We start from the raw sequence: 21142 nt of genomic DNA on the forward strand, positions 1-21142 counted from the left end.
AATCAGTGTCTCTCCTCCTCCCTCCTCCTTCTCCAGGCTCTCTGGATTTGGGTGGGCAGCTCCGGTTGCCTCTGCTCCTGGGCCGTGTTTTCTCTGAGCTGGAAGAGCAACGGGTGGTTAACGTGTCTATGTCTGATTCCTCCTGCTCAGGATAGAGGTGCTGCGCGCGTTCTGAGGAGGAGGGGGAAGAGAAGAGAGGGCCAGAGGAGGACGAGCGGAAACGGTAGTGAGGAGTGGATGAGCTGGAGGAGAGAGAAGCGACGGCCGAGTCTACCGAATCCAGAGATTCAGGCTGGCGGCGTAAAGCCCGTCTGCTTTTGGACTCGGACTTACGGGAGCGAACGCTGGAGCAGCTTTTCTCTGAAAAGGAAATGTAGAAGGCAGTTTCGTGTAAGAGCAAGTATCAGGCCAATACACAGAAAACAGCACAGCCATTTAGTTACATATCAGTTACTACGGAGTGATGGATAGGTAATAACTACGGAGAAATTTTTTCACTTGATCTTATTTAAAATTCTTAAACTTTGTGGAGTAGTTTTCCATGCATATATAACCCTTGTGCATAATCTGGAAGTTTTTCCAAGTGACAGTGCTGCAATAATCGGCACATTAACGTTCTAGAAACTAGACCTTGCGCAAGGATTGTTCACTTTTAGTCTTAGTCATTTGTCTTAGTCTCCATCTGGGTCATGTTCTTACACTTGCAAACTATATACAGTATCTGAATAAATACAGGTCACATGACTTGTACTAATATCTGAATTGGATTCCCACAAAAAATGAAAGTTTTTTTTTTTTCCCAAGTTCAGAGTTTTTCAAGTTCTCTTTCAAACATTAGTATGGTTGGATAAATCAACCTTTCACACACAAGCCATAAAAGATTCTTGGTCATTGCCAAATATTTACACACACACACACACACACACACACACACACACACACACACACACACACACACACACACACACTACCGGTAAAAAGTTTAGACACACTCATTCTTTATTTTCCCCAGATTGTAGAATATTAAAGTCATCAAGACTCTGGAGTAAGACAAATGGAACTATGGGAATTATGTTGTGATAAAAAAATCCAAAATAAATCAAAATAATTTCATATTTTATCATCTTCAAAGTAGACCCCTTTTTGTCTAGAATTTCCAGAAATGTATTCTTGGCGTTTTCTCACCCGATTTCTTGAGGAATCTCCCCGAGATGCTTTTTAAACAGTATTAAAGGAGTTCACACCGACGCCGGACTCTTCTCTGAATATTTCGCTCCGAGTCGTCCGTTGAAAAATATTTGTTTGTAAATAAAATGATAATTTTCTAATGAAAGAAATGAATATGTCGGCACGTTTATATTTTTTAGTCTACAACACCGATTTCAAACATTTAATCACACACCTTCAGATCAAAAGGTTTTTAAGATCATGAGAAACATTTCAGTCGAGTGTCCACAAACTTTTGACCGGCAGTGTATGTTTTACTTTAATGAATGTTTTTCACTAAACCTAAATGTTAACCTAAAAGCGGATTCATTTCTGCTGCATATTTTTGGTTTAGCTTACACGTTAAGGTGTGCTGTTTTCATTCTAACTACCCAATGTGTCCAGGCAGGATTACTATCCTGTGCTTGAACATGCCTATTCTGATGGGAGTGGTGCCTTCCAGGATGTTCCCAAGCCGCAAAACACGAGGGCTTACTGAATGTTTTGAGTAGTATAAAAACTAAGTAAAATAATATGCCGTGGCCTTCACATTCACCAGACCTGAACCCTTCTGAACATCTTTTGGACTAAGATGTCAGACGGTGCTCTCTACCACCATCATCAAAACACCGATGGTGGCAATATCTTTTGGAAGTGTTTTCCGTCAGCACTGTACAGTTCCAGAGAATCTATGCAAAGGCACGCCGAAGCTCTTCTGGTGGCTCATGGTGGCCCAAAACCTTACTAAACACCCACCTGTATTTAATCTCTCTCCTGGTTGGTTAGCTTTCACTTTCCTTCATAAGAGGTCAATTCTGTGGCAGTTACTGTCCTCACAAATGCCACTATTTAGAGCGCTACGCTCCTTCTGCAGTACAGCTTCAATGGATGCTAAGAAATTTGAGAAATATGAGAAGGAATGGGTTCGGGGTTTGTTGGACAAGCATAAAGCCTTTACACACTTAACGTGTATCTTGCAGCCTTTTCAGAAGGTCATGTTTCACAGAACTTTCGGTTGCCTATAGATGATCAGTGGCAAAACTGGGACATGTTTTCCCCACATCTTCTCCAAAGGATGACCAAAGCCAAAATCTTTTTTTTGTTGTTTGTTTGTTTGTTTGTTTGATTTAGGTACAAGCTGGATTTAGAAAAGTACAAAATGGGCTTATGAATGCTCAATTTTTCCAAACATGTCTTGATGATGTGTCATCGCGTCAACCTCGCGTTAATAATGTTTCTCATCTGTACTGTGCACCTACCTTCACGGTGAGTGACGTGCAAAACGCTGATAGGCAGCTTTTAGCCAGCCGTCGCCCCCTTATGAGCCAATTTACGAAGTGCACACATTGTTTACATCCGGCATATATGCCATTTGATTCCACCATGGGCTGTTTCCCAGGATAAGATTTGACAATTCTTCCGCTAACAATAATACTAATATGTTTAATTTATATATCGCCTTTCCACAGCTCAAGGACGCTTTACAATAGCAATACAATATTACATAAACAATGAACAATCGTGGACAAACAAAACATGTGAAAAACAATGAACAATCAAACACAAAAAAAAAAAAAAAACACATGTACAGGTAGTACAGTCACTAAGAGCAAAATGCATAGCAAGACATTAGGACTAACAACACTGAGAAAACAGATACGTTTTAAGTTGGTGTTTGAACTCAGAGATGGATGTGATGCTGTGAAGAGTCAGACGGAGTGAATTCCAGATCTTGGGTGCTACAACACTGAAAGACCTGTCACCCGTGGTAGAGAGACGCGATCTAGGGACAGAGAGGTGTCCGAGCTTAGAGGACCTGAGAGAGTGGCTCGGGTTGTAGGGGAGAAGCAGTTCACTAAGATAGCCGTGATGTGATTTAAATTTAAGCAGGATTATTTTATCATTGAGAAATGTGATCATATACCTCCTAAAAGCGCTTAAGCTCAGGTCACATCAGGGTTACTTATTACCCAACACCGCTTGAACTGAATTATCACCATTTCTCCTTTCCTAAGCATGAGGAAAAGAATGGTGGGGGGGTCAAAGCAGATGACATCTGAGTGAGGGCAGGTCTACCATCAAGGCTGTAGACAGATGTCGTGTCTTTGGTGTTTCTGTGCTTGCTAGTGAGATTCTTAAAATCTTTTATCAAGAATGAAGGCTAATGTCTGTAACGTTTTCATGTAGCACTAATTTGGATTCAGGACATTTGTGCAAAGCTATCCTTTCCTTTTGTGTGTGTGTGTGTGTGTGTGTGTGTGTGTGTGTGTGTGTGTGTGTGTATGTGTGTGTGTGTTTAATTTTACTTCACTGCCATCTAGTGTCCACTACTTGTACATACAACTATACAGGTAAGGCAAACAAGATTAGTTCCAAATAAACCATAAAAATCAAATTATAAACAGTTGTATAAGTGAACTGGAATTGAAGAGCAGTTATCTGAGTCATCCAATCGATAAATCATGAAAACAGCATTAGTCTACTTGATTGGATAAAACAGCATGCACAGTTTAGTTGTATAGCTGAACAGCTGAGTTACCCCAGGCCTCTGTTGCTCCTTCCTGTTCAGCTATTAGGTTCTCTGAGCTGTCTGCTGTTCCTATAGACGCCTCCGATTCTAGCAGCTCATCATCAGATGTGCGCGGCTCCAATGCCAACATTTCAAATGTCAGCTCCTCCCTATAAAGTCACAAACAGAGAAATGTGAGTACAGTCTGACAGAGAGAGAGAGAGAGAGAGAGAGAGAGAGAGAGAGAGAGAGAGAGAGAGAGAGAGAGAGAAAGGGATACTGACTTCTCTTTCTGTAAGTTTTCTATTTGCTGAGAAAGCACTTTTTCTTCTTGCTGCATCGCTGCCTGTTGCTGTTCGCTCATTCCTGACTCCGCCCTATCTTCATTTGGTACATTTGGTACATTTGGTACATTTGGTACACCTTCAGTGACCACAGGTGACAGCGGACTTGTGGGCGGAGAAGGCGTGATAGGACTGCTTTTAGAAAACCGACTTTTACCCTGATGGAATGAGAGAGAGGGGGAGAGAGCGAGAGGGAAAGAGGGGGAGAAGGCGAAAGAGAACAAGCATATTAAGTGTATGTGGTCAACAGATCCTACAATTAATAATGGACAGTCTACAATGGAAGTACTATAATATATATATATATATAACCCTTGAAAAATGTTAAAATGTTTTGCAAATCAAAAACGGAGTGGAAGTACACTTGGATTCATTGAAGCCTGAATAGAAACGTAACACCAACCCTTTTCAAACAAATACCTCTTTTTTTGATGTATTCACTAATAAGGGTTACACGAGAGCTGAATCGTCTTGTGCTAATGTGCAGAAAGCACGACACCAAGCAAAGGCAACCCTACAGACAATCTTTACTTTTTGAATGCACAGGTCGCTATATTATGAAGCTGAAAAGCCAACGTGTGAAAAGCAATAAGCAAACAAATGAATGAACTAGTAACATCAGAGCAGCATGCACACTGTCCTATAGAAAGTAGTACAAAGCTGGATTTGGTAAGTGCTTCCATTTTAGCAGTGAGCTGAGCACAACTTTGTTTAGTTTCAGGTTATACAGATTAAACCAAGATTAAGATGAAAGAGTTATAGTATAAGAGGTATAATGTCCCAAACAAACATAGTCACTTAATTATGAGGACACTCATAATCATCGTCAAATTAGAAACAGATCAATAATTACATTTTACTTTTGTTTCTATCCGAATGGTATATGTAGCTGCAATACTCGAGGTAATCCATATAATATCAAACCAAGGTAACTGTCCACGGTAATTTTATTTCCATTTTATTTTTGTTGGATATTTATATATTATAGTTGTCATAACAACAGGTGCTGTTTCATTGACACGTTTTTGGAATTTCCAAACAGCAGAGGAACATTATGGATACAGCTATCTTGCTATCCCATGAATCCAGCTTTGTAATTAACCTTACAGCTGCAAGACAAACCATGTGGACAAGAACAATCAGCCTGCTCAGACACTGCCTACGGGACAAAAGAAGGCCAGTTTATTACATATCCATCCACTTCATTTAACAACCCTTTTCAAGCTACACATTTCCTACAGAGCGAACAGGTGACAAGACAACGAAGGACTGACAATGTTAGCGACAACGCTACACGGATGCCGATTACAAGGACTACACAGCGTTAAGAGATTACGGTGCTCAATCATACATACCGAGGTGGCAGTTCGGCTCATGCTCATAAACCTAACTGCGATTAGTACTGGTTTCTGAAGGAGGGGTAAGTGAGGGGAAGAGGGGAGAAAGGGGTTATTGGGATGGGAACGTCTCCAAACACATGCGGAAAAGATGATTTCTTGCCAAGTACCCATATATGCAGCTGTTTGTTAATCAAATATCAACACGAAAAGATGGATGATCTACAGAACTGATTCCGGATCGTCATCAGTACTCATACCATTGACCTCCTGATGTGCGTGAGACGGATCTTGGCTTTGCTCTCAGCGAACTCCAGAGTGCTGATGTCCTTCAGTCTGGCTCTGTATTTATTCACCTGTTCACCGATGATCAGCTCCACACAGCTGAGGCACAAATCAACAACGTTATATATACAGACTTCGAATCGTACATAATAAATATGCGCAAGGTGGATGTCTTACGCAGTGGTCTTGCCGATGTCCTGTACACTCTGTAGAGGGTCAATGCTGTCAGGACACCGCAGGATACAGGGAGCAAACACAATGGCCAGAGCATTAGCGCTCATCCGGTTCGTCTCCTCCTGCAATGAGATCCTGAAAAACAGATAAGGGGAGACAAGGGGAGTTAAGGGGAGAATCTTTTCGGTCTTATTAAAGTTCAAATTACCAATGGCACATGTATTGCCTGAGTGACTGAGATTCAGAATAATGCGTGCTAAATTAACTTGTACGTGCAACGTGATAACTCATGCGCAGTTAGCATAGGGTAGTAACGTTGTGGGTAATTTACAATCGATCGCTTTTTTGTTCTCGACAGCTGTGGCAAATTCGGATCTCGAAGAGACCCCCAGGAAAAGCTGAAACTTATCGTACTTACGCATCTAGTATAATGTTAATTAAACGCATTAAAGTGTTAATACTGTCTTAATACTGTTTCAGAAATTCATGCAAAATAAACAAGTGCAGATATGAGAGCATGTTGAGTCATGATTCAACAGACTTTCTCATAATTTTCCACATAATTTCTGCATATTCATTAAAAAAGCAGAACAGACAACACATGGCCCTGTTAGTAAACCGGTTTAGGTGTTCTCTCAGGGTGTTACCGTGTCACCAAACTTTCTTTGCCGTACCTGACTAGGTGGAAGATGAGTCTCTCCAGTGTGCTCAGGTAAGTCCTGCTGAGCTGATCGATCACTGTATACACACCTTTCACCAATTCTTTCTTGTCCTGCAAACCTGAACCAAGCAACATCGCAATAAGCTGCAGTAGAACTATCGAAGGAGCCATAAGTTCAATGGAAACAAGGTTACGTCTGCTCAAGAGACCAACTACAGGTCACCGTACCTGTTGCCCTGAGGAACTCCTCATAAAGTTCGAAGGTCATCAGAGGATTGGGAAGGTCCCGCAGCCACTGCTTCAGCACGCTGGCAATTACGTGGATGTTATAGTCATCCAGATTCACAGCATTAGCATCTGAAATAAGAACCAGCATGCAGGATGACTATATGACCTTAAAACATTATTATGCTGTGGGTCATGTGTACACAGTAACATCAGCTTTACTGAGGAAGCATAACAAGAAAATATCCAAAACATACAGTCAGACATTTTCCCAAAAGGACACTAAGGAGTTAAATTTGTAGAAATATCAAGTATTTCATTTTATAATAATATTTATTATAGAGTATAAAAGCTCTAATTAGCGACGACAATTTAGCACCGGTACTTCCGTACTTCTTAAATATGTGGCTAGATTTTTCTTTTTCCTTTTTTTTTTTGAAACCACTGTTAACTGCTAACAATATAGTAAATAATAGTACTATATGTATTTAGGGTTTCTGGCTCGCTGCTTAATTGTACTGTAGTTAGTTACAGTTACATTTATATAGCGCTTTTCTAGACACTCTCAGCGCTTTACATAGTATTGGGGGGAGAGGGGATCTCCTCAACAACCACTAGTGTGTAGCGTCCACCCGGATGATGCGACAGCACCCATAGTGTGCCAGAACACCCACCATACATCAGCTATAAAGGGTATGCATTGATGTCACTTTCTCACGGGAAAGTGAGTGGCAAAACATCCAGCAAAACGACTGATTTTAATAGGGGAAGCTATGAAAACGCTAGTATAACTAATGAGTATTAGCTTCAATTAAAGGCAGTTGGACTCGACAGTGACTCTTACAACTTGCCCAAGAACCTGTGATCCATGGACATCGGCATGTGGCCAGAAATCGGTTTTCCCCACATTTATATGTACCTGATTTTGACGCCAGGGAAATACACTAAGCAAAGCCTGAATGCATACAAAAGCCTTGACGCTTGGTCCTACTTCAAGGCGGGATTTGTTGGAGAAATTAAAGTGACAAGAACACCAATAAACATTCTGGTTGTATGTGGACAGGTATGTACAAATGTTTTTTATTTTATTCTATTATTTTATCTGGTAAACCGTAAGCTAGCTAGTCCTAGTTTGTCTGTCGCTAACACTGCTTCCACTTACTAACGTTATATATTTGTGAAGGTAAAACACAGTCAGAGAATGAATAAGTCCCCGTTATTCATCAATGGAAATAGGCAGCTTTTAAAAAGAATTATGTAGCAAATTATTCATCAGTGTACAACATGAACACCACATACCAAAAGATCTTACACTTACACTGCTCCACTTAGTAAACAATGAGTGAATGGTTTTGTTTTTTGGCACTCAGTAAAAAGTTAGCTCCTAATTTTTGTTGAATCTGTTAGCACAGTCGATCTCCCAACAGCTTTTTCCCATTTTAGACGCGTTTTTGTGTGTGTGTGTGTTTCTGCAGAATTCACGCTATACACTAATGCTGCCGCTCAGTCTTTTTACTACCCAGTGGGCGTGACCGCGGCGAGTTCTGGCTACCGTGACGTCACGTGCACACCCTCTATTAGTGGAGAGGAGAGAGTGATGTAGCCAATTCAGAAATGGGGATTATTATTATTATTAGGGGGCCATGATAGATAAGGGCCAATGGGGGAATTTCACCAGGACACCCCTACGAAACCTGCAGGTTGATATAGCTACTATAGCTCATCAAAGATGATCGACCACACTAAAAGTCTACTGTAGTTTTTATAATATCCTAGTTACGCTTACAATGTTTGTACAAATAAGCCTTGCCCATTTGGACTAAAGAGATGTGATTCACCTGTGTCCAGTCCCATCTTCAGCTCTTTGATTTTATTGGTTGACCCAGACTTCCTGTAGATGCCCTCTGTGTAGAGCCCATGCATCTCTATGTAGTTGATGAGCTTCTCCACCACCACAGGTACAGCTCTGTCATCGCTGGTTAACTGAGACAGCTCCACGCCAAACTGCCGCGAAGACTGCTCTGGGTCAAACTGCACGCAGATAAACCAGCAAGTATTTCAGATAAATGAAATGCTTTCGCTCTGGTTGAAAACATTCAGAACAGAGTAAGAGAATATATATAACATTACATATATATATATATATATATATATATATATATATATATATATATATATATATATCTCTTAAGCCTAATACAGAACAGGGTCAATGTATCGCAGACACACACACACACACACACATTCTTGTACCTTTTTGCTACATGTAGTCGTCATCCTTAAGCAGCACTTCCTGTGACAGGCATAGCGGCACACTGTGAGAGAAAACAAAGCAACGTCGGTGTCAACATCTCGCCGCTGAACAGAATGACAGGCAGTTCAAAATAATAATATAAATAAAGACATAAGACCACTCCTTGTTCAACATGGTAAGAATGGGTGGAAGCTTGAAGAGATCAGAGAGAAGGAGTGAGAGAGGAGGAAAAGGATGTTGCAAAGAAGTCTAATCAAATCATTCAGCGACATGTATAGGGTTAAAGGGAGCCAATCGGATTACGGCGCTCTCACGCCGATCAAAATTACATACAGGAAGATTTACAATATCAAACAAGCGTTCCATAAAAAAACTCACATTTGCAGACACATGCTCTGTCCATCATCCAAATGAGAGAAGAGCAGTACTCGCAGTATGTGGGAATGCTGTACTGAGTGGACTTGAAAATGTGACCCAGGTGCTCCTCCACCTGCAGGGGCCAACAGAGATTTCGAGTGAGCTTAGTGTTCAGGGTTCGACAGATAAACACACCATTCAGTGTTTCACACGTTACAATGGCTCGAAACACAGCGCTAAAAGAAAAGAAGAATTAAAAATCGCAAACAGCAAGGAAATGTCTCACAATGTCTGCCTCCTTTTTCCTTCTCTTCTTGCGTTCTGGTTTGGGAGCCTGTAAGACAGAGTCACCGAATCAGAGATAAACGTCTAGACACACAACATTTCCAGGTAAGAGAAATCTTAACCATCACTTACCTTGCTGATGGTGCCGTGCGTGGGTTTGTACTCAGTCACAAACTCATCCAGGAAGACTTTAAAGGTGTTGACCCAGACCTTAACCGGTGATTCTGACCAGTCTCTCTGCTCCAGACGCATGCTCTTCTCCAGAATGTGCTCAAACAGTGCGTACAGATCCTTATACCTGATGCTCTTACCATCATCCAGCTGTGACAGAGAAGAGAGAGCGTAAACACGGTGTGTACGGACGCGATATAGAAAAATATACTGTTTAAAATGGGATGTGTTTGCATTTTGTAAATTCGTCGTCATCTTGCTGTTTGATCCATTTCAGACTAAATGCGACTAAATGTCAGCAAGGTTCTTACAGCCAGGGCCGTGGAGTAGGAATTGAAGATGTTGAGACGAAACTCTTTTAGCGCCTTCTTAAAGACCACATCGACAGGAGTGTCCTTCTTACTGTCCTCAGTCTCCAGGTCATTTATCTGTCACATGACAATTTAAGGACATTTCGATGAAATAGGAATTGGTTTTCGATCGTGAGTTCATGCTTCAAATGACATGTGGTTTCTTTCGATCCCACGACAGTGTGACGCTTGGAGAATCCGAAATCTACCTTCTTCATGAGGAAGTCGTTCATGCTGCAGTAGTCGGCTGTACAAGTGAGGATATGGAGAGAGTCGTTCTGCCATGGAGACGGCTCCTGAGGCATGCTGCTAATCTTCACACTCCGCCTCCGCTTCATCGTCATCATTCTCATTTCTGGCTCCCTGTTCTCCTTGCTGTCCCGACCATGATCTGCTGCTCTGCTGTGCTCAGGACTGGCAGAAGGAGAGCCTGAGAGAGAGAGAGAGAGAGAGAGAGAGAGTGCGAGAGAAAGTGTGAGAGAGAGTGCAAGAGAGTGCGAGACAGTGAGAGAGAGAGAGAGAGAGAGTGAGAGAGAGAGAGTGTGAGAGAGAGTGAAAGAGAGAGAGTGCGAGAGAACGTGTGAGAGAAAGTGTGAGAGAGAGTGCAAGAGAGTGCGAGACAGTGAGAGAGAGAGAGAGAGTGTGAGAGAGAGTGAGAGAGAGAGAGAGTGCGAGAGAACGTGTGAGAGAAAGTGTGAGAGAGAGTGCAAGAGAGTGCGAGACAGTGAGAGAGAGAGGGAGAGAGATGGACAGAGAGAGGGAGAGAGAGTAAGAGAGTGAGAGAGTGAGAGAAAGAGGGGGAGAGAGAGAGAGAGAGAGATGGACAGAGAGAGTGAGAGAGGGAGGGAGGGAGAGATGGACAGAGAGTGAGAGAGGGAGAGAGAGAGGAAGAGAGTGAGAGAGAGTGAAAGAGAGAGGGAGAGAGAGTGAGGGAGAGAGAGAGGGAGAGTGAGTGAGAGAGAGTGAAAGAGAGAGGGAGAGAGAGTGAGGGAGAGAGAGAGAGGGAGAGTGAGTGAGAGAGAGAAAGTGAGAGAGAGCACGGGAGAGAGAGTGAGAGAAAGAGAGATAGAGAGTGAGAGAGAAAGACAGCGAGAGAGACAGTGAGAGAGAGTGAGAGAGCGCGAGAGAGAGTGAGCGATAGAGAGAGAGAGAGAGAGAGAGAGTGAGCGAGAGAGAGTGAGCGATAGAGAGAGGGAGAGAGAGAGAGAGAGCGCGAGAGAGAGTGAGCGATAGAGAGAGAGAGAGTGAGCGATAGAGAGAGGGAGAGTGAGCGAGAGAGAGAGAGTGAGAGAAAGAGAGATAGAGAGTGAGAGAGAAAGACAGCGAGAGAGACAGTGAGAGAGAGTGAGAGAGCGCGAGAGAGAGTGAGCGATAGAGAGAGGGAGAGTGAGCGAGAGAGAGAGAGTGAGCGATAGAGAGAGGGAGAGTGAGCGAGAGAGAGAGAGTGAGCGATAGAGAGAGGGAGAGAGAGAGAGAGAGAGATAGATCACAGACAACCTGACACTGCTGTATCATACTGCATCATGACAGATTTATTCATTCATCTCTTTAAATCTTTAAAGACTGACATAGCTCTTTCGACTGTTCGAGTCAGTAATCAATGCCTGGGCAAGCCTCAATTCCATACATAAGTTGCATCATTTTCCTAATATTCACAGATCTCTGAAAAATATTATACGTAAGCATAAAAAAAAAACAATTCGAATAGTTTTTGAACAGTAGAGTCGCTAAAGCACAAGAAGAGCCGCTCTTTCTGCGTTCTTACCATTGCGAGTCTTTGTGAGATCGGCATCTGCTGAGTGTCCCCTGATGGACATCTTCTTATCACCATGCTTTCCCTTTCCCCAGAAGCGCATCTTACCCCTCACCCCACTGAGCAGTCCAGCGAAGCAGAACGGAACAAGAGTAAATGAATTTGTATGGAGAACAACACGATCGATCTTAAATCTGAAACAAAACAAAAAAAACCCACGAGGTTGAAATGCTCTCTGACCTGCCATCCGAGTTGGAGGACTTTCTCAATGAGTCGACCTTTCCCAGATCTCCTGAGGACATGGTCTTCTGGAGCCGCTTCTGATCTTTCTGAGTGGGCTATGAAGAGACAGGGAAGTCTATAAAGACCCATATTCGAAGCAGAATACACCGTTCTCCCGGCTGTGACAAATACAGCAACAACTACTTATACAGGTTTCATTCTAGTTGTATTTTATGCATTAAGAGATGATTTATACTTCTGAATCTCTGCAAACTTATAGCTATCAGGCACAGGTGTCTGTCAAAACACTTGCACAGAGCAAGAACTTTCTCATCTCTGTCCAATAATTCCTTGTCGCGCCACTGTTTTAGCAATGTTTCGAAGACGGGTTACATAGGTGCTTGTAGTAACATTGCACATCTACCAACCATCTTCATTCTGCTTTTGTGTCCTAGTTAAGTATCTGATCCTGAATGGTGCCAACGTTGCTAGAAAAAGAAATTCCTCGCAGTCCGAGAGAACAAACAGAATTTTACAACAAATACCCTAGTGTACATGGGTCATAGACGAGATGGCTATGTTTAATGTACATGTCAAGAAAACCGCATGGCAAAAGTCTGGTATGATCTAATAATAAGTAGCTCATACGTTTGTTTAACTGCCCAAAAACACCCACTTGATTTCGACTGGATCATAAGACAGAAGCTCATGAATTCACGGTTCAAATCGACCTAGATAAAGCAAATCTAACTACTACTAGAAGCGAACGTGCATCTTTCACAACCCTCATCCTTTACCCTTCAGTGAATCGGCTTTTCTGCCAGGTGACTGATTTATTCGCGTCTAGTCCGACCACTGCTTTATATGAAAAATCGTACAAAGCGTAGTTTTCAGCCGGCTCCTGTATCGCAATAGCAAGCGGTAGATGTTGGCACCCTTGGATTCTCGTACCAGTTTCGACAGATATACTTCCCTGATCGGTCAGAGTTCGCTCAATGCACAGCGCTGCAGGTAAGAGTTTGTCATGTGTACAACAGCTCCTCTACAAACCTATGCTGACCCATATGTAAAGATTGCAGAAGTAGAAATCAGAACTAAGAGACAAAAGAGACACGTGAATGAACATCTAGGAACCGGTGAATGGGAAGGAGTGGCATTTCATGAACGAAGGAATGAGTGGGAAATGGTAATGAACATCTACTCCATGCTGGTTATCAGTGCAAAAAGGTCAAACTAGTGTATGTCAAGCACTTTGTTAGATCTTCAGTGAAGAATCTCTTCATCGTCACAAACAAGGGGGGGTGCAAATTCACTGTAGGAAGGTTGGGGTTAAAAAGAAAGGAGAGTAAGCCATATCTCTGGGTTAATAAATCAGAAACACCCACTAGAGACCCAGTACCCAGAGCAGGTGGACCAACCTGGAGGAGATTAGGAGAGAAGGCCTCTTTACACAAAGCCAACATTCCCCAACAAACACAACAAACGTGGCCAGATTTATGGACCGGATAATGTCCAATGAAAGGTCATTTTCGACAAAGACTAGATTCTAACGATCGCTTTTTCACTGGAGGCTTCCACCGTTTAAGATGATTACTTATCCTGTCATGATCCTTATTAATATTTCTAGACAAGTGTGGTATTGATTAGAGAATGTTGACTTAGTGGCAACCACAGACCAAGATTTAGCGTCAGTCGTTAGAGCCAGTGGCAAAAAGAAGAGCACTGGACTGTGGGGTGTTCAGAACAGAGCTGGAGTCAATGCTGTGGCTCAGTTTACCATCTCTGAGTCACTGTGGAAGTCTTGCTCACGGCTGGGAGAGTCTGGAGACTCTCCAAGGAGGGGCAGCGTGTGAGAGATCACAGGCGTGTACTCATATTCTTCGTCGTCCTCGTCGTCAGTATCAGCCTCTGTGCTACAGGCACGGCTCAGGAAGTCCGAGCGAGTCCGAGCCGTGCGGGTTTTCTTTTGGCGGCCGGCTCGGGCCACCTGATCGTACAAAGCGATTCGGTCCATCAAAACTCAACCACAACAACTTAAGAAAAAGTTGTCAAATGCATCAGAGGTCTTACGAGGTCAAAACATGAAATGTCACTTGAAATGAATCTTTAGGCAGTTTGAAAGATTTGAAACATTTCATGAAATCACAAATGCTGAAAACATGCAAACAACAACAACAGCAAGAACAACATGCATGTAACACTTAAATCTTGGGAATGGAATGGGTCATAATCATTCTGAAGGAATAAGAAGACATGTATGTATGTGAGAAATGATCTTCACCTCTCTGCTCTTCATCGATCTGAAACCTGATGTTCGTTCTCTTTGCAAGGTCAAAGAACGCTCCTGATTTGCCAGGTCTTTATCAGATCTGGGCGCGGGGGGGATTCGGGGGGGCAACAAGAAAAAATATATATATTTATATATCACACTGAGTAATGGGTCGAACTTATCTGGTTACACACAGTATATGCAGGAAAAATATGACAGGAAAAAAAGCATTTATTTTCATTAACGGTAGTGAAAGTAATAGAAGTTGTATTTCAGTCTTAAAAGTGAATTATGATCAAGTGTTCTCATTTTGAACTCAGCACACTCACTTGGAGAAGGTCAGCCTGCTGCGTTTGGGAGAAAAGGCCAGACTAGTGGCTTTCTCCTTCATGCTGACGCTGATACTGTGAGTCACCGCCTTCTGCTGAGCTTGCATTTTGACCGCGTCCTCCTCCTTTCTGGGCTGCGAGGTCATTTGCTGTGCCATCATCCTGGTTGTACCGGATGATGGCGCTGGAGATGGCTGGACGCTTGGGTTCGGATTCACGGGAGCATTTCCGGGTTGTATGCTTGATGATGTGCTCTTCTGCTGGTCAGAGCCTGGTTTCTGCTCTGCTTCCTTCTCTAGGCTCTCGAGAGCATCCAGGCTGCTCTGGTCTACGGGACTCTCCTTCTGCATGCTGATGACAAACACCAGAGACTCTTTTTTCTCTCGAACAGACTTCAACTTAGATGGTGTGTGTAGCTCATTGCGCACAGGACTACTGACTTCATCTGATATATAGAACAGAGGCTTTGAGGTGCTTTGGCCAGCCTGCACTGGACTTGTTGGTTCTGGCTTTTTCGGTTGTGATTTCTCAGATTCAGGCTCCAAAATGAGAGCACTTTTATTCTCCTCAACTAACGATGACTGATTTTTAGACGAGGGATCGTGAGCTTGAAGGTCAGTTTCCTCCAGCTCCATGTTATCAACGCTAAGGAGCTCAAAGCTCCCATGGCTATCTAGGGAGCTCTGAAGGGAGGAACAGAGAGGAGCTTTTGAAGAGGCTTTATTTTCTGGGGAGATTGGTTCGCCAGCAAGGGGAAGAGTATTGGATCGCACCTTCAGCAATTTCAGACTGAATGTTGCCTGTTCCAGTTCTCTCTTCCTCCTGCTTTCTCGCTTGGCTCGGCTCTTAAGAGTGCTGTCATCCAGAGGTCTGGAAAGCTCTGACGGCAGGGTCTCGGTATCCATTCTGCACTCCTGTGAAACCTGTGAGCTTGGCTGAGATAACTGTGAGTCTAGGCAAGTTGGCTTGGTATCAGTAAGGTTCTGGAGGCCTTCTTGTGCGTTATCTTGTCCATGGTCTGTTCTAGTCCTCTTCTGCTCCTCTCGCAAACTTCTACACCTGGAGAAAAGTAATGATGGCAATGAAATGAAATAAAATAGTGCATCATTGTGACATTCAATCAAAAATAACAATATATATACACACACACTACAAGTCAAGTTTAGACACACTCATTCATTCATCAAAACTCTGCAGTAACACAAACGGAACTATGGGAATTATGTTGTGATAAAAAATCCGAAATAAATCAAAATAATTTAATATTTTAGCATCTTCAAAGTAGACACGCTTTTTACCTACAATTTCCAGAAATGTATTCTTGGCGTTTTCTCACACGATTTCTTGTGGAATTTCCCTGAGATGCTTTTTAAACACTAGTAAAGGAATTCACACCTTCGCTGGCTGCTTTTTGGAAATATTTCGCTCCGAGTCGTCCGTTTAAAAAAAAAATTTGTGAATAAAATGTTAGTTTTCTAATGAAAGAAATTAATACGTTGGCACGATTATATTCTTGTCTGTAACACCAATTTCAAACATTTAATCATATACGTTCAGATCAAAAGGCTTTTAAGATCATGAGAAACATCTCACTCGAGTGTCCACAAACTTTTGACTGGTAGTGTGTATATAGATTATATCAATATATATTTTATATATCTAACAATATATGAAAACTCTATTACTGCTAAAAGGAAAAAAAAAAGAATCAACTGAATGTAAGTGACTATAACACTCATAGCTTGACAACAGACTGAGAAACAGTAAGCTCTCATTTCCATTCTGAACCGGTCGTAATAGTGCGTTACCTCTGCCGGGTCCGACGCCCTCTCCAGGCAGCCTGCAGTGTTACGACAGCTTTAAATAGCTGCCAATATCTCTGCCTTTGCCTGTGTGCCCTCCAGAATGCCTGGATAAGACATGCAGCTCTGTGTCTCTGTTGCTGCACACATCGTCTCCAGCTTCTCTGCAGCAGCAGCACTGCGTCCCTCTGCAGCAGATAGAGCCTCCTCTCCCTGTAGCCTCTCCACGCTGCCTGCACACACACCGCTGCCTCATGCTGCATCTCAGAAACACCAGCACTCTCACTGCTATGGGTTAGCATACACTTACGCCACCAGTGCTGTAAAAAGACAGAGAAAGATATCTGCATAAGTACAATAGAAAATCACGTATATATATATATATATATATATATATATATATATATATATATATATATATATATATACGCACACGGCTCACTTTGAGAACACCTGTACACCTGCACACCTCTTTTATGCAGCTATCCAATCATTCAATCATGTGGCATCAGCACAATACATAAAATCATGCAGATACAGGTCAAGAGCTTCAGTTAATGTTCACGTCAAACATCAGAATGTAGAAAAAGTGTCATCTCTGGGACTTTAATCATGGGATGTTTGGTGGTATGACCGGATGAGCTGGTTTGAGTTTTTCAGAAATCTTCTGGAATTTTCACACACAGCAGCCTCTAGAGTTTACATAAAATGGTGTGAAAAACAAACAAACAAACAAACAAAAAACTCCATCCTGTGTGCAGAGGGTCTGCAGGCTGAAACACCTTACTGATGAGCTGGATCAGTGGAGAATGACCAGACTGGTTTGAGCTGACAGGAAGTCTATAGTAACTCAAATAAGCACTCTTTACAGCCGTGGTGAGCAGAAAAGCATCTCAGAATGCACAACACATCAACCCTTGAGGTGGATCGACTACAGGAGCAAAAGACACATCAGGTTCCTTTCCTGTCAGCCGAGAACAAGAATCTGCTGACGTCATGGGTACAGACTCACACAAACTGGACAGTTAAAGACAGGACAAAGACCAGGTGATGTTTTTCTAATCTTCAACTGCTGTAGTAGCCCTTCAGCCTCAAGGTTTAATGTGCTGTGCCTGCTGAGATGCTTTTCTGCTCACCACGGTTGTAAAGAGTGCTTATTTGAGTTACTTCCTTCTTCCTGGCAGCTCAAACCAGTCTGGCCATCTTCCAGCCACAGAACTGTCGCTCATGCAATGTCTTTTTTTTTTTTTTCCACTGCACCATTCTGTGTAAACTCTAGAGACTGTTGGGTGAGAAAATACGCAAACCAGCCCATCTACTACCAAAATCCATACAGTATTTTCTGCCTATACAGTAGCTGCCTCTACTTTAAAAAAAAACAACAACAAAATCATATATTTTATTCATTATACATTAGGTAAACAAACAGCCAGTTTAACAAACACAGTGACAAAAACAATCAGCATGAAGATTATTTCATTCCTAGCTTGCTAATTAATTGTGCTTTTCTCCCAGGGTGAAAGTCGTGCTTTGACGAGACAATTCTAGACAAATCCTGAGCAGTGAAAATGCTCAGTGCTTCAGTGAGGATAAATGATCACATCCCTGAATACATGACATTAGCAGGGCTTTTTGATGGAAGAGCTCTTGTGTACCTGAATGACACGTGCAGCACGTCTCTGATTGGTAAACGCTCGTCTCTCCAGCAGGGCTCTGAATCTCCTCTGCAGAGCTACGATCCTTCTCAGCACCTCCTGGTGGAGCAGGTTCTGCAGCTTCTGTCTCTGAGCCTCTCGCAAAAACACCTGCGCAAGAGAGATGGACAGAGAGAGAGAAAGAGAGAGAGAGAGTGAGAGAGAAAGAGAAAAAGAGAGAGAGAAAGAGAGAGGGAGAGAGAAAGAGAGAGGGAGAGAGAAAGAGAAAAAGAGAGAGAAAGAGAGAGAGAGTGAGAGAGAAAGAGAAAAAGAGAGAGAGAAAGAGAGAGGGAGAGAGAAAGAGAAAAAGAGAGAGAAAGAGAGAGAGAGTGAGTGAGAAAGAGAAAAAGAGAGAAAGAGAGAGTGAGAGAGAGAAAGAGAATGAGAGAGAGAGAAACAGAGAGAGAGAGAAACAGAGAGAGAAAGGGAGGGAAACAGAGAGAGAAACAGGGAGAAACAGGGAGAAACAGAGAGAAAGAGAGAAACAGAGAGAGAAAGAGAGACAAAGAGAGATAGAGAGAAAGAGAGAGAGAGAAACAGAAAGAGAAAGAGAGAGAAACAGAGAGAGAAAGAGAGACAAAGAGAGAGAGAAAGAGAGAGAGAGAGAAAGAGAAAGAGAGAGAAAGAGAAAGAAAGAGAAAGAGAGAAAAACAGAGAGAGAAAGAGAGAGAAAGAAAGAGAGAGAGGCAGACAAATATACTCTTAGTACTTTTTTTTTTTTTTTTTTACAGAATCACAAATATCCAAAAGTTACAGAATATCTTGTTTAAACTGTAACTCAGACTAGTGATGGGCACTAGCAGTCAGCTTGTTGAGGACTTGCAAGATAAACATCTAATCTACTTGCTTATCAAATATTTTATCCTCAGCATGTTAGTTAAGGCTGTCAGAGCAGACCTCGCTGCCCAAATACAATTCACATTTATACAATTGTTATTTACGATTCTCTATCTGATTGGACGGCCGGCGTTCCAAGAGTGCTTATATTTATTATAAACGCACTGGGACAGTTCACTGTTTGTATCACTCCGCTTGTCTGTTTTCACCACGTAAAATTCCAATTCAAGCAACAGTCCTGCCGAAACCGTTTCTACAGTCGAGTTAGTGACATCATCAGCGGAAATGGCGAACATATTACAGTTTTCATGAACGTAACTTCCGACTTAAAATACAAAAGCTCGTCGGATGGAGATGAAAAGGAAGAAGAGAAGCCGATTTCATCGCACGCACCTGTAACAGGAAGGTACAAATAATTGTGAGCTAGCTAGCGGAGAAGTATAGCTTCTTCGGGATGTATTTCCGTTCGCTGAGCAAAAAGAAACGGGACTTTTGACGACATTGTGTCCGAAATGTCAGTTACTCGAGATTGATTTCTTATTCATGAAAATGTCGTATAAAAACAATCTCACACTCACAATTGTGCTGTTACACTGAATATTAGCACGGCTGTAATTCCCTGTGTTAATCACAGTGGTGTTGTATAACCTCATACAACATCACAGCTGACGTTCAGTATAACCTCACTCTTGCTTGTGTCATTTTGCTTAATTACATGTTTCTTTCATCTGCCTAAAACCAGCTGAAATACATTTTCCTTTTGATAAAATGCCCCATGTGCCACTTTATGTAGAAAAGTCCTTGATTTTCAATTTGAATAAAAAAGTATGCGTCGTAAAACTGCAGAACTAACCGTTTCCAACAGGCACGTTCAGAATCACAAGTTTACCGCAGGGGCCTAGAATATTGCGCTGCTATACTGTTTGTAGTAAACATACTTAGTGAATAGGAAATCATATAAGATTCAGCCTGACATTTGAGAGAATATACTGATTGGAAAAAAGTAACAGAGGTGATACCATGGTTTTGCCCACTTGGTAGCCGTCTAGATCGAGGTGAACTCCCTGCAGGAAGTCCTGAATGCCAGCCTGACCAGCACTCAGGCCACTAGGCAGCAGCACATGGAAATGATGAACAAAGTCCTAGAAAAAACACACAGAGAAACAACAAACTCAGCTGAGCCTTTGGGAGAACCAGGGGTCTCATTGATCAACTGTAGGTATGCATAGGTTTGTATGTAAACCGTGCATATGCATGGAAGGTATTCATGTGCGTGAGCACTTGCATATATTTACACACGTTCCTGTCTCTGCGTATGCAGGAACTCCTAGCGATATACAGACGTGCACTCGCCGATAAACTGATTATTGATTCAGGCATGTCAACATAGTGACTGCTGTTCAAGGTGCAGACAGATGGCACGGAGGAAATGTAACGTAAAATCGTAGAAAAGTGACAGCTGGTTATTATAACCGATAAATACTTCTTGAAACTGCAGCTCAATGCATAGACGTTGCATTTAACGACCTTCAACTTCTTAAGGACAGCTCACCAAGACGTTATGGCTTACTGAACCGATTTATTACAAAGAAAAAGCCAGATTGCATCTGGAATTTTTGTGTCTCCTTTTTTGCTGCAGTCTTTACAGTCATTGGACTGCTCGTGTGAATAAGCAGTGGAATTTGTCAGCAAAATGAAAAACAAAAAACCCCCAAAAACTCTGCATTAATGGATTGCTCATCAACATATTAGGTATATACCACCTAGGGTATTATCTTTAGTTATTCCTGCACATGTACATTTCAGCAGGGGGAATCAGTCAGTCAGTCAGTCAATGCCCCCTTCTAGTCTGCCGAAAAATTGCAACTACTATTTTCCTTCCACTATGTGAGGAAACGTGTGAGGAAATACCTGAAATGTGTATTTGATGCTGTATCCAGACTGGCGTATCCTCACTGTCTCCAGCATTCCAGTGTAGCGCAGTTGTCTCAGTACTAATGCATCGTTAAAGCGTAGAGGAAGCTGAGAGACAAAAACAGGGAGCACGTGAAACAAAAAGAAACCTACAGTGGGGGAAA

At 42.3% G+C, this 21142-nt stretch overlaps 1 protein-coding gene across 6 annotated transcripts in view; it reads right to left on the reverse strand.

Moving 5' to 3' along the window:
* The window catches only part of myo9ab (myosin IXAb), a 110112-nt gene that overhangs the window by 5108 nt on the left and 83862 nt on the right, over nt 1–21142 (reverse strand). For 4 of the 6 annotated variants that reach the window (XM_017484984.3, XM_017484985.3, XM_017484981.3 and 1 more), the window contains exons 21-44: nt 20976–21086; nt 20084–20206; nt 18189–18338; nt 16540–16853; nt 14732–15790; nt 14415–14502; nt 13911–14120; nt 12152–12249; nt 11924–12030; nt 10368–10588; nt 10120–10236; nt 9770–9958; nt 9639–9686; nt 9374–9485; nt 8995–9056; nt 8580–8772; nt 6745–6873; nt 6530–6635; nt 5859–5990; nt 5657–5780; nt 5415–5468; nt 4000–4217; nt 3746–3885; nt 1–360 (exon numbers count right to left, since the gene is read on the reverse strand). The exon at nt 1–360 is cut by the window's left edge and continues 2461 nt beyond it. In XM_017484984.3, coding sequence (XP_017340473.1) covers nt 1–360; nt 3746–3885; nt 4000–4217; nt 5415–5468; nt 5657–5780; nt 5859–5990; nt 6530–6635; nt 6745–6873; nt 8580–8772; nt 8995–9056; nt 9374–9485; nt 9639–9686; nt 9770–9958; nt 10120–10236; nt 10368–10588; nt 11924–12030; nt 12152–12249; nt 13911–14120; nt 14415–14502; nt 14732–15790; nt 16540–16853; nt 18189–18338; nt 20084–20206; nt 20976–21086 — 4465 coding nt within the window. The remainder of the gene's footprint in view (nt 361–3745; nt 3886–3999; nt 4218–5414; nt 5469–5656; nt 5781–5858; nt 5991–6529; nt 6636–6744; nt 6874–8579; nt 8773–8994; nt 9057–9373; nt 9486–9638; nt 9687–9769; nt 9959–10119; nt 10237–10367; nt 10589–11923; nt 12031–12151; nt 12250–13910; nt 14121–14414; nt 14503–14731; nt 15791–16539; nt 16854–18188; nt 18339–20083; nt 20207–20975; nt 21087–21142) is intronic. The other 2 variants (XM_017484986.3, XM_017484982.3) reach the window with 2 other exon arrangements.

This window comes from Ictalurus punctatus, chromosome 14 (assembly GCF_001660625.3).
Source record: "Ictalurus punctatus breed USDA103 chromosome 14, Coco_2.0, whole genome shotgun sequence".
Taxonomy (NCBI): domain Eukaryota; kingdom Metazoa; phylum Chordata; class Actinopteri; order Siluriformes; family Ictaluridae; genus Ictalurus; species Ictalurus punctatus.